General features: G+C 46.3%; 1 protein-coding gene across 13 annotated transcripts in view; it reads right to left on the bottom strand.

Moving 5' to 3' along the window:
* The window catches only part of ODF2 (outer dense fiber of sperm tails 2), a 28,343-nt gene that overhangs the window by 14,375 nt on the left and 1,689 nt on the right, over positions 1-12,279 (bottom strand). For 2 of the 13 annotated variants that reach the window (XM_019728735.3, XM_088793629.1), the window contains exons 2-7: positions 10,813-10,903; positions 9,455-9,523; positions 5,210-5,380; positions 4,123-4,283; positions 3,349-3,478; positions 2,661-2,792 (exon numbers count right to left, since the gene is read on the bottom strand). In XM_019728735.3, coding sequence (XP_019584294.2) covers positions 2,661-2,792; positions 3,349-3,478; positions 4,123-4,283; positions 5,210-5,380; positions 9,455-9,523; positions 10,813-10,903 — 754 coding nt within the window. The other 11 variants (XM_019728733.3, XM_019728734.3, XM_088793628.1 and 8 more) reach the window with 10 other exon arrangements.

The raw sequence follows: 12,279 nt of genomic DNA on the forward strand, positions 1-12,279 counted from the left end.
TTGCATTTTTAACATCTCCCCAATACTTCTGGGCAATAAGGCTGGTCCCGGGTTTTACAGCTGCAAACTGCAACAATGGACATCACTGGGCACACACAAAATGTTTCTTTAGGGTTGATACCAAGAGGAAGGGCGCTGGGCTGGCAGGTGTGTGATCTGTGGTAGCTGTAGTGCCCTGCAGAACACCTACCCTGATTCCCATTGCCACAAGGAGGACATGACAGCACCGGGCAGTAGCCAACCTCTGCCTGTTGCCAGTCTTTGCCAGCACGCCTCCTGCTGCTTTAATCTGCATTCCCTAATTATTCATAAGTGTCTTAGCCATTTGAGTTTCCTCTTCCCCGAACGGCTCACACACTTGCCCATTTTCTCACTGGGATGTGTTTTGTCACTGTCTCTATTCTTCTTCCTGGGCACCTGAACAAAGTGTCCCTAGGAGGAAGCTCCCCTCTTTCCCTCTCGTCCCACAGGTCCCCTACACCAGCCAAAAGAAAAGGGATCTCTGGTCCTGAAGTTTCCTGGGGACCTAGAAACTGAAAGAAGCCAGCATTGTGGTTTTTCCAGCAAGAGGCAAAGGACATGGGATGACAGCCTAGGCCAGGGACCCAGAGCTTGAAGCTGCTCTCACTGCCCATTATACCATGCCCCCCGAACCCTCAGGGGGACACTCCCCAAACTAACACATGACTGTCCCAAATCTCCCATTCTAAGGAGCAATGCACTAATTATCACCACCCCCACATTACAGATGAGGAAATAGAGGCTGGGAGATCACACAGCCAGAAGTGGCAGACCTGGGCCCTAAGCCCACTGACCCCAGAGCCAGAGCAGCCCCCCACCACCACATGGATTGCTCTCCAGTAAACCCCGAGATGGGGGTGCAGCCCCGAGTGCCACATGGTCAGGAAGAGATGAGAGCCTGGACTGAACAGGGAACTCCTGCTGCGGGTAGGAATTCCAATTAGCTGACCCTTCATCTCTACTGGGAGAGTCCAGACTTCCAGGAAGGTGGGAGCTAAGAAGTCAAAAAAGGAAAAAAACTGGGTAGGAAGAGGTGGTCTGAAGGCTCCTGTCCCAGGACAGACAGCAGCAGAACCCCACCATCCAACAAACACCTAGCACGTGCTCAGCAGCCTGCCAAGCCCTTATCCGTGCATCAGCCCTAATTTTCCGGTTTTACAAGTGGGGAAACTGAGGCCCAGAGAGGTAAAAATCACCCGCCTGAGAACACCGAGCTAGAAATGACACAGATGTAACTGTTGTAAGAGAATAATTTCACTATAACTAGTAAAATTCATAGAAACATATTCTAGAAACTCTCAAGCCCACCAGGAAAGTGGACACGAGTACTCAACGTACTGCTTGTCATAGCAGACAACTGAAATTAGGTCGCCATCAACAGAAGAATGGATACATCAATTGTGGTATTGTCATAAAATGGGATACAACTGTGAAAATTAATTACCTTAGGCCTCAATGACAAAAATGGATGAACCTCATAAAAATATTGAGTGAAAAAAAGCAAACTCAGAAGAACACGTGTGGCACAATCCCATTTAGGGCAAGTTTGAAGACATGCTTGACAACGCCAGATGTTGTTCAGGAATGTATACATAAGCGATGAAAGTATCAGATTTGAGATGAAAGTCCCCTCTGAGGGGAGAGAGATGAGGTCATCACGAGAGGATTTAACTATGTGGACACGGTTTTGTTTGGAAAGCTGGGCAGTGATGTATACCACGTTATATCACTTATTTTAAATATTAATTTTTAAAAATAAAAACAGAGAAGTTGACAATGTTGGAAACAAAACAGAAACTAAGAAAAATGTCATCATTCATCAGCCCGGACATTTTGAGACTCTTGGTATCCCTTTGGTTTGAACCAAACAGGAAGACAGCTGCTTATACTGTCCATCTTTTCAGGATCATTTGCTAATATACGTCAACAGGACAATAAGATTGACTAGGTAGTCTATCACCACAAGGATTTATTCAGGAAAAGGAAAAAGAGCTGCAACAACATCAGAATGTGTGGACCCGGCTAGACACGTGCACATTCTGGCTTGTGTGCCAAGATGGAGGGTACAGAAGGCAGGGAGACAGAAAGTTCAAACCACAGAGTTTTATAAGAAGGAAGTTACAACTATAGAGGTCAACTCGGTGGGCTCATGAACCTCCATGAGCTCAGCTCCTCCCAGGGACCTGCCGGCCTAATCAGTTTCCTTAAAGTCCCAGTTCATCTTTATTATATAAACTATATCTCAGAGACCATCATTTAAGAAAACAAAGTGATACCATACAATGTGTCTGTCAGCCACTAGTCTTTCTTCTGTTCCACCAAAGCTCAGACCTAATACTCTCCCTGTTTTGCTGTACAAGCCCTGGCATGGGCTGAGCCCCTCCGACTCCCCACTGCCCTTCTCCTGACTTCCAAGGTCCTTTCTGTACCACCAGGTCGAGATTCCACATCTGAGACAGCCCTGTCTACCAGGTGCCCAGGTGAATGATTTCATCGTCTTTCTCCAGCCCTCTCAGGTCAGGCACCCACAGTATTTTCTTTTTATAGAAGAGACTGAGGCTCAGAGAGGATGGGCACGCGGTACTGGAGGGTTGGAGCTGAGTCCACAGGCCCTCGGTGGGGCAGGGCCAGCAGCTCACCTCTTTGCAGTGCTGTTCCCTCAGTAGGTCTCGGAGGGTGCGGTTGGTCTCCTCAAATGTGCTCAACTTCTGCAGGAGAAGCTCCTTCTGCCTCGTCAGGGTGTTGATGTCCGTGCAGGTCATTTGTTTCTCCTGAAAGACAGCAAGAAGTCTTATAAGGTACAGGGGGAAAAGGGAGGAGCCAGCAGGGGCAGGCCACCCAGGGGACGTAAGAGGTGATGGTGCCAGGAAGCCCAGGCAAGAAGAGCTGGGCTGTGTGCAGGGCCAGAGTGGTGAGGGCAGGCTTCCCAGAGGTGCTGGACCTGAAAGGATGGGCAGGCACTGAGCCTGCTGAGAGCAACAAGTGGGGAAAGGGGCTGGAGAGCTCCGTGTGGGCTCGTGCAGTTAGGGCAGGCTTCCTGGAGGAAGCGCAGAATGACAATACTTGGTGGCTGATACTATACTTGCAGGAATCAAAACGCATGCCTTAGCTCACTGTGATCCCAGGAGACCCATGATGAGGTCTCTTCAGAGGCCCTGGCCATCAGAGTCAGCCTTGAGGGTCAGGTCTGGGAAGTGAGAGTTGGGGGTGGGGGCTGAGGAGTTACAAGCGCCCTCCCCCAGCCCAGACATGTCATAAAGTCAGCCTGATGACTGCGTCAAGCCCCCGGGGGGGGGGGGGGGCTGGGAAGGTCTGCCTGCCGCTCACCGTCTTCAGCTTTCCGATGGTGTCCTTCAGGGCCATGACTTGCTTGGCAGCAGCAGCCCCATCCATTTCCGCCTCCACCAGCTTGGACATGAGGCACTCCTTCTCCTGCTGGAGGTGTTTCTTCTGAAGCCTGGGGCCAGAGAGAACAGGGCTCTGTGAGCCCTCTCAGGCCCGGCCTGCCCGGAGCTCCGAGGCTCACCTCACAATGCCCTGTGAGGCTCATCTCCTGGGCAGGGAACAGTGGGGGAGGGGGGAAGGGCTGGCCCTCTGGCTTCTGGAAAGACACCTGGGCACCAGAGCTGGGTTTCTACCCCAGGGGACATTATACCACCTGGAGCCCTGCTTGTCTCTCGGCCACTGGCGTCACCTCTGCCACCGGCCACTGCCACGGCCTCCTAACCACCATCCACAGATCTGCTGCTGAGCCTTCCCATCCACTCTCCACAATGGAGTAGAGTCTGCTCACACCATTCCCTGCTCACACCCTTCCATGGCTCCCAACTGCCCTCAACACAAACTCCTCCAAGTGGCTCTCAGGCCCCTGCTCTCCGCACCCCGGCCTGCTTCCCGTGTCTCAGCCGCAAACTCTTCCCAGCTCGGAGCCCTCATACGAGATGGTCCCCAGCAACCACCTGCCCAACGCCAACTCCTAACCACCCTGCAGGACTGCCCTGAAACAGCGCTTCTTCCAGAAGGGCTTCCCTGACTGCCTCCCCTCACTACAGTCTGTGGGGGTTCCTCTGCTCCCACTGCGACCCGGCAGGGCCGCCTCACATGGTCAAGTCCTTCTCCTCCTTGATGCGCTCGATATTGTGCCTCAGGACCGTGTTCTCATGCTCGGTCTCGGCCAGCTCGTGGGCCACCTCCTCCAGCTCCTCCTTCCGCTCCTCCAGGAACCGTTTGGCCATCTGGCGCTCCCCCTTCTGCATCTTGACCTGTGCAGGGGAGCAGGCAGGGGTCACTGAGGCGCGGCTCCCCCCTCTGCCTCCGCGCGAGGCCCCGTTCTTCAGACCGAGTGAAAGGCACCTCGAGTGCGAGCTGCATGGGCACTGAGCTGCTCTGGGTGCAGTCTGAGTTCCTAACTGTCCCCAAGCCTCTGGGCAGATGTTATTCCTCTCCTCATTTCCTCATTGCTGAGGAAACCGAGTACAGAGAGCCCGCGCAGCTTGCTGGTTAGGGACAGAACGAGGGTACAAACCATGGTTCAGCTGGCACACCACAGGGGGAGAGATGTCACAAAAAGGCCCCGGTGCTGCGGGCCATTGAGGAAGAAGGGACTGTTGCCAGGCAGCCAGCCCCAGATTCTCCAGGAAGGCCCCTGAGCCCCGAGTGCAGGGAGGAGAATTAAAGATACAGGTCACCTTAGGAGGCAAGACCTGGGCTTCATGCCAGCTCCACCAACTTCTAGGTTGGGGGCCGTGGTCTTCCGGATTGTTCCACTCCCATTGCCATATGCCACCCAAAGACACAGCCCAGCAACTGAGGACAAACTTCCTTTACTTCTTTGTTGTTTTTTTGTTTTTTTAACTTTTATGTAAAATGGAAAGCAAGAGGCCCCAGTGTCCTAGTCATTTCATCTTCAATGGGGACAATAATATCACTGGGTTCATTTACTGTTGTAAAAAATGAAAACAGGCCATCCACACAGAGCATCAGGCAAGACCAGGGCCAGGCCTGGGCTCCGCGCTCAATGGAGAGGGATCCCAGGTCACCCCAGCAATCTGTCCAGGGGCATCTGAAGCCCTGGGCAGCCTGCTGAGAAGGATGGGAGGCCTACAGAGAGGCAGCCGGATGGGACGGTCCACCAGGAACCCACTTGTCCTCGGGGAACTAGCTCTCCCAGCCACCCCAGCTCCCTCACCTCAGATTTGAGACAACCAACTGCGTTCATAAGACTGTCAATCTTCTTATCATAATGGTTCATCTTACAGTGACCCGAGTCATCATCTTCTGTGGAGAGGTCACTTAACCGCATCACTGAGACCAGCTTTTCTGAAGATGGTGGCGTGATCTCCAGGCAATGAGGTGGATTCTGACGGGAGAGGATGGAGAACAGACAAACTCGTAAGGCAAAACCGCAACCACTTCCGCCACACGTGCTTGTCCAGGGAAAGAGCTAACATGGCTAACAGGCCAAGCACAGGGTCCCCGGGAGGAAGAACATGCCATAAAAGTAGTAATTCTTAAAGCAAGGGATGTTTTCATATACCTGGGATAGAAATAAAATATGTCCAAAGTTTTTGAAATAAATATGAATGCATGATGGTGGGTAGTCGCAGAGGTACACAAATCTCTGTAAAAGGTATTTTAAGGACAAGAGGAAATCTGAATATGGACCAGATATTATCTGATATTAAGAAATAAAGTTTTTAGGACTAATCATTGTTATTTTGGTTACGTAGAAAAATATTATTAGAAACGCATAATGAATAACATGCTATAGTATGATGTCTGGAAAACATTTAAATACATCAGCATAAAAAATTGTTTTACATGCATGTGCCCCTCAGAAAAGTTGATGTAAAACTGTGTAACACTTTGCTTTTAAGACTTCAGAAAGGACAATATTATAATCTGGGGACCAGGGTTTCCATGGGTTTTGATAAATTCAACTTGGCTCATTCTGTAAACTTATTTTAGTACGTTAAGTAGTTGCTACTTCTCATCATTTGTACAGCTCTTCACTCCTTTTAAGCCGAGGTGGATGACCTTCTGTGCCAATTTCCAAGGAAAGATCACGGTTATCAGAAATAAAAGGAAGTGTTTAATAAGGGTGTGACTGTTATGTCAAGCAAGTAGGACTTATAGGGGACAACTTAAAAAAATGCATGTGTCTTTGGTCCCAGCAATTCTATTTCTAGGAATTTATCACGAATATCTAAGAATGTGAATCAATATTTAAATTCAAGGCAAGGATATAGCTAAATGTATGACGAGATAGTATTGGTTAAATATGTAACGGTACAAATATACACACAATAGAATAGTGCCTTAAAAAATAACGTGCAATGCAAATACAGTCAAAATGCGTTAAAAAAAAAAAAAAAAGAATGTTATATATGCGGTAAGTAAAATATGATCCCTTGTTACAAAAATCAAAAGAATGAGTCGGTTCGTAAGATCAGGAAGGCTAGCACCTACCTACACATGACCTGGGTCTTCTCAGGGTAGTGGGATCACAGGTCTTTTTACTTTCTTCCTTGTACTGATTTGGATTTTCTAATTTGTCAACAATGACTATGCATTGTTTTTATAAGAAAAAAGTTACTTTTAATATTTAAAAGAAGGATAATAGGAAAATATGTAGATATTATGATTATAATGAGTGGGGGGGGAAACAACATAGGAAAAAAACTCTGCATAGTTAACAGTGATGGTAAAGTACCAAAATATTAGTTTCAGGACAGTGATTACCCTTGGGGGCAGTAGTGACAGGAATAGGACCAGAGGGGAGATTCTAGAGAAGCTGGTGACATGTTTCTTGAGCTGGGTGATGGTTACACAGATCTTTCGAAAAACTTGAAGCAACACATTTCTGATGTGTCTTTCCTACACTTTTCAACAAAAAAGTTTGTAAAACTTAATGGCAGGCATGTTAGAACAGGATAATTATAGGTGATTGTCTATTTTTCTGTATTTTCAATTTTCCATAATAAAAATAGATCACTTTATTTAATAATAGGGTAGAGAAAAAAACCCCAGACCTTCTTTCTCTCAAAGGTAATCTTATGTATCAGAAGGTTTTTTTTTTTTAAAAAACAAGAATCCCCATATGCATGCAGCATCTTCTTGGGTCCCCGTCCAGCTCTACTGCAAACTTCCTCTTCCTAGGGTCTTTTCTCTCTTGTCCATAATAAAAGGGCCAGGCTGGGGTCTCCCAGCAACATGGAGGGCCCCTGGAAAGTGGAGAAGGGCTGGCTCAAGTAGCATGAAAGAGAGCTACTGTTTGAGAGATGACAAGTCACCTCTCTGGGTCCCTCCTTTTTTAGGATCCTGGGGCCCCGGGACTGAAAGAGACATTGAGCTTTCCAGAGGGGACCACAGCTTCTAGCAACTTACGTCAACAAGAGTCAATTTCCACAGCGGCATAACTTTGACGTATACTTTGAAAATTACCGAGTCTTTTCACTTTTTTGAAAAGCACTTTAAATTATAAAACATAGTATGCTTGTTATAAAGAAATTCATGCAGGCCATTACAAAATAAATAAACCATTAAGCGCTTCCCACACTCCAGAGGTCATCACCGCTTACCACTTCTTGCATATCCTCCCAGAAAACGTCATGCGTATACAAACATATCCATACACACATGGACACATAAGTGCCCTTTTCTGCACCACTTGGGCCAAACTCTCCATGCTGTGTGGCTCCGAGATTCATTATCACATGTAAATATCTACCTCATGTGTAAATATCTACCTCAATCTTTGAAATGGTTGCATGGTATTCCATTGTATGGATGTATCGTAATTTAACCAATATCCTCCTGATAGACTTAAGGTTGCTTCCAATTTTTCTGTTACAAACAATACTATAACAAATATCTTTAAACACAGATCTCTGTACTCTTCTGTGACTTTTTAAGGATAAATTCCTAAGTGCTAAATTATAGAATCACTGTTTGGATAGATGAGGCCAAACTGCCTCCAGCACAGTTCAATCAGTTTCGCGATCCTCTTAGAACTGTCTAAAAAGATTTGTTGATACCCCGTATGCTTGCCAACACAAGACATTTGTAATCTTTTCAACTTTTTGCCACTCAGTAAAAATAACAACTTTTGTTTTTGTTTTTAAAATATAGTTTTTAATTTACATTTCACTGTTTATTAGTGAGATCCCCATGGTGAAAAATGTAAGACATCATTTGAATTCCAATCTTCCTTGTACTATATATACACATGTATATGTATATGTATACGTGTGTGTATATATATGTATATATATGTGTACATATGTATACATATATATACACATATATATATACACACACACACACACACACACATATATATATATATATATATATATATATATATATATATATATATATATACTGGCCAGAACAGTTCTCATTTATCCCCTAGAATAATACTCCATACTCCCTTTGCCTCTTTGGGACAAATTGGTAAACCAAGGAGTCAAAACCATGAAGTATGACTATAAACTTCAGAGTAATTACTTTTATTTTTTATTTCTAATTTTAAAAGTAATCAGTAAAAGTAATTAAAAAAAAAAAGACTGAATCTTTCACAATAGATCAGGTATCAGCATCTTAAAGTAATCTCAAGTCCTTGACTTGTCCCAAATAATGAGATCTTTGTCTAAAACATGACCAAAAGGCCTTGTCCTATCATTGTTTTTCACTGCAATTGACTAGAATATAAGCAGAAGGAAGGCACGTCTGCCAGTTTGCAGCTACAACCCCAGTGCCCAGCAGTATCTGGCACAAGTCCCAATAAATGTGCAGGAATTACTGTACAGATGGATGGATGGACAAGCAAAACATGTTGAGTCTAAAAAAAGGGACAGTTCTCTTGGATTCTTGACAACTAATACCAAAGGCTGTTACGCCCCAGCAGATTGCTCCAAAAGTGGCTTTGATGACCTCTGTAGAATATGGACATGGTCTCTTATGGAGACCACCTCAGAAGAGGCGATGCTTTCTTGGATATGTACACTCTGGCATATATATTTTTTGTTATACTTCAGATACTATCACAGTTACATGGGAAAAGACATGTGGCTCCTCACAGACAAATTAGAGGCCAAGAGTACAGCCTCTTGAATGAGACCCCTGAGTCCTAACTCCAGTTCTGCTACTTTCTCTGAGACATCACCTCTCCAGGCCTTGGTTTCTGCATCTGGTGTGGGCAGGATCTACCACAGAAGATGCACGTACTTCCAGGGGTTAGCAAGGCGCTCAGTAAACAGGACCTACTGGGATGTGTCTAACAGCTACAGTCGACCCCGAGTCCTACCAGCTGGAGTATGAGGCCTGCTAGACCCTGACCAGTCCGAGAAGAAAAGCCTGAACAGAGCGAGCCTACCTCCCACTTGCATCCCACATGCCGGGCAGGTGACTTTCCAGGGGGCATCCAAGGTACCTTGGTTTTCACCCGGACACTCCGCCGCACATTCACGGTGTCCCCTTTCATTCCGCGCTTATGAGATTTCTGTGGAAAGGGACAAACCCAGCGTCACTTCCCCACACAGCTGGCTGTGGCATCACGCTAGTGGCATCCGTCTCCAACTCTGCAGGGGAGCCTCTTTAAGGCTACTTCTGCTGTCATTCCTGGATGACAGTCCTGCCTACCTTCTAACTAGGCAGCCGACCTCCGAGAGCGAATGTCTCTCAAACCTTGGGAGTTAGCAGCACATGGAGTCTGAGCTGGGAGGTGTCGCCCTGCTCCACAGCCTTCACCTTGCCCCACTGGCATGCTCCTACCTGGCTGCTGGTCGCTGACGGTTTCGGGAGTTTTTTTATGTGGACGTGGACAGGGGTGTTCTCATCCACATGAACATGTAAGGGGGGAGTTGAAGAGCGGTCTTTCATGGTTCGCTTCTGGCAGGCCGGGGAGGACAACACAAAAAAGGTTGATCTGTGGATGAGTAAACTGGGCATAAAAAACAGAGCTCACAGTCTCTGGGGCCACTGAAAGCCTAGCCACCAAGCGAGCAGGACAGCTACTAACTACTGGCATGCAGGCAGGAACCAAGGTGGGAGTGCCATTCAGCAGGCTCCGGCAGAGATCCCAGCTGAAGACCACCAGAGGTCCAGGGCCAGCTAAGAGAGGGGGTCTGCAAGACCCGCAGGTTCTAGAAAGGAGCCCAAAGCCGGCCCAGGTCCTCAGAGCTGGCTCTCGGGCCCAGCCTGCTGGAAGGCAGAGCTCCTCCTTAGACTCCGCACAGCACAGCTGGGAAGCAGGCGAATCCTTCCACACCGTAATCTAAACCGGCATGCGCATTAGCACAGGAAACACAAAATGATTAGAGCGCAAAATAAACCAGGCACCAGGCAGGTAAGAGACGATGAAAACAGAAAGCCGAGACAAGAAGGTTCTATGGATTCTAAAGGAAATATAAGCAAGGTAAAACCCCAGCTACATACCCACCATCAGCGCCTATCCCCTCCCAATCTATTGTTATTTTCTTCCTCTTCTTCATTATTATTATTATTACTTATTATTATTTAGAACACATTAAATGTGTTCTAAAGACTTTTAAAATTTGTCTGGAAGGATTAGACAACCTCCTCACACCTGACAGCCTTACCATAAGCAAAAAAACAAAAACAAACAAACAAAACAACCATCCAGTCGCTCAGCAGGGTCTGCATGAAGGCACCTAGCAGAGTGCCAGGCCACAGCGGTGCCAGCAGGGTAAGGCAGCTCCCGGAAAAGGTGTGCAGAAGCAGTTTGAGCAGAGCCACAGGCCGGAGGGTGCACGTGTGTATGTCACCTACCGTAACAGTCAAACTGGGTGCGCCACAAGGTGTCCTCAGGATCTTTTTCTGCGTGAGACTTGTTACTCCGTTCTTCCCACACGATGGAAACCTGCACCCAGGCACAAAAACCAGATGGTAAGCAGAAAACTAGGGCTCTTCTATTTCGTAGATCTCCTGAAATTGTATACTAGATATGGTGGGTAACAAGTTGACGGCTAGAACCAGTCTGGAATCATGTGGCACCCTTTCCACGAGGCACCAAACAGGCATGGTGTGCCGGCAGTGAGATGGAAACAGGGGTGATGGGCATTTGCAGGGCTGGCCTCTTAACCTGCCATCGCATCACATGTATTGTGACCTTTTACTGAAAAGCCCAGGTGTCATCCTGTCAGGTGACAAAAAGCAGACAGCACATGAGCAACAGCCAAGGTGCTAGTTTGGCTGGGGGTAAAAGTGCCCAGCATACTGCCCAGAGCAGAGGTAGCCCCAGAGAAGTACTCAGTGAATGACTGACATAAAAAGACAGAGCAGTAGGCTCAGGAACAAAGTCCCTGGGACTCAACTTCATAAAAGCAACAGTCAAATATTCAACTAATAGGATGAAAAATGACTATTTCCTAAAATATTCTACTTGCTACTCCTTAAGCTTCTAAGAAGAAGGGTTATTTTTGTTTTGTTTTGTTTGTATACCACATGTAATTCATCTTGCTTATACATAAACAGCGCCATCACCAGCTTTGCAAATAGAGCAACCATTTAATCTCCAAAATTTGGCAGCAGTACATCTGGGAATTCCAGGATAGGAAGGGACTTGAAAAGTTCATTCGATCCATCCCACTGCCTCCTGACAACACTAAAATATGACTTTACCCTCCCCACAAATAACTTGGAGAAAATAATGCAACATAAAAAAATGCAATATAAACATTCTTGAGCCTTTTAGCAGGTGTTTTGCTATATGTGTATCACACCTTGATTAAAAAAAGAAAAAATACTGAGCCCTACCACCATGTTTCCCCAAAAATAAGACCTAGCCGGACAATCAGCTCAAATGCATCTTTTGGAACAAAAATTAATATAAAACCCGGTCTTATTTTATTATAAGACCGGGTCTTATAATAAATAATAATTAATATAACATCTTATATTAATTTTTGCTCCAAAAGACGCTGCTTTTGCTCCATTAAAGCTGATTGTCCGGCTAGGTCTTATTTTTGGGGAAACACGGTAATCATTTAGCCAAGGAATACAGAATCTGAGATTTTTTTTCCCCTCCTCACTTAGAACATTTCTGTTCACTAGAAGCCAGCAGACTTGGGTAATCTCTCTCCCTCAACTGGGATTCCCATCAAACACTTGGACTCCATCAACACCTTGCTAACTGCTGCATCCACCTCCTATAGCATTGTTATTTTTTAAATGGTCTCCTTTCAAAAACCATCTACGCCTAGTAATCCATTGAAACAACAATGGTGACCCTATTTA

This window comes from Rhinolophus sinicus, chromosome 16 (genome assembly GCF_057876585.1).
Source record: "Rhinolophus sinicus isolate RSI-liver-muscle chromosome 16, RSI-T2T, whole genome shotgun sequence".
In the NCBI taxonomy this organism is placed as follows: Eukaryota; Metazoa; Chordata; class Mammalia; order Chiroptera; family Rhinolophidae; genus Rhinolophus; species Rhinolophus sinicus.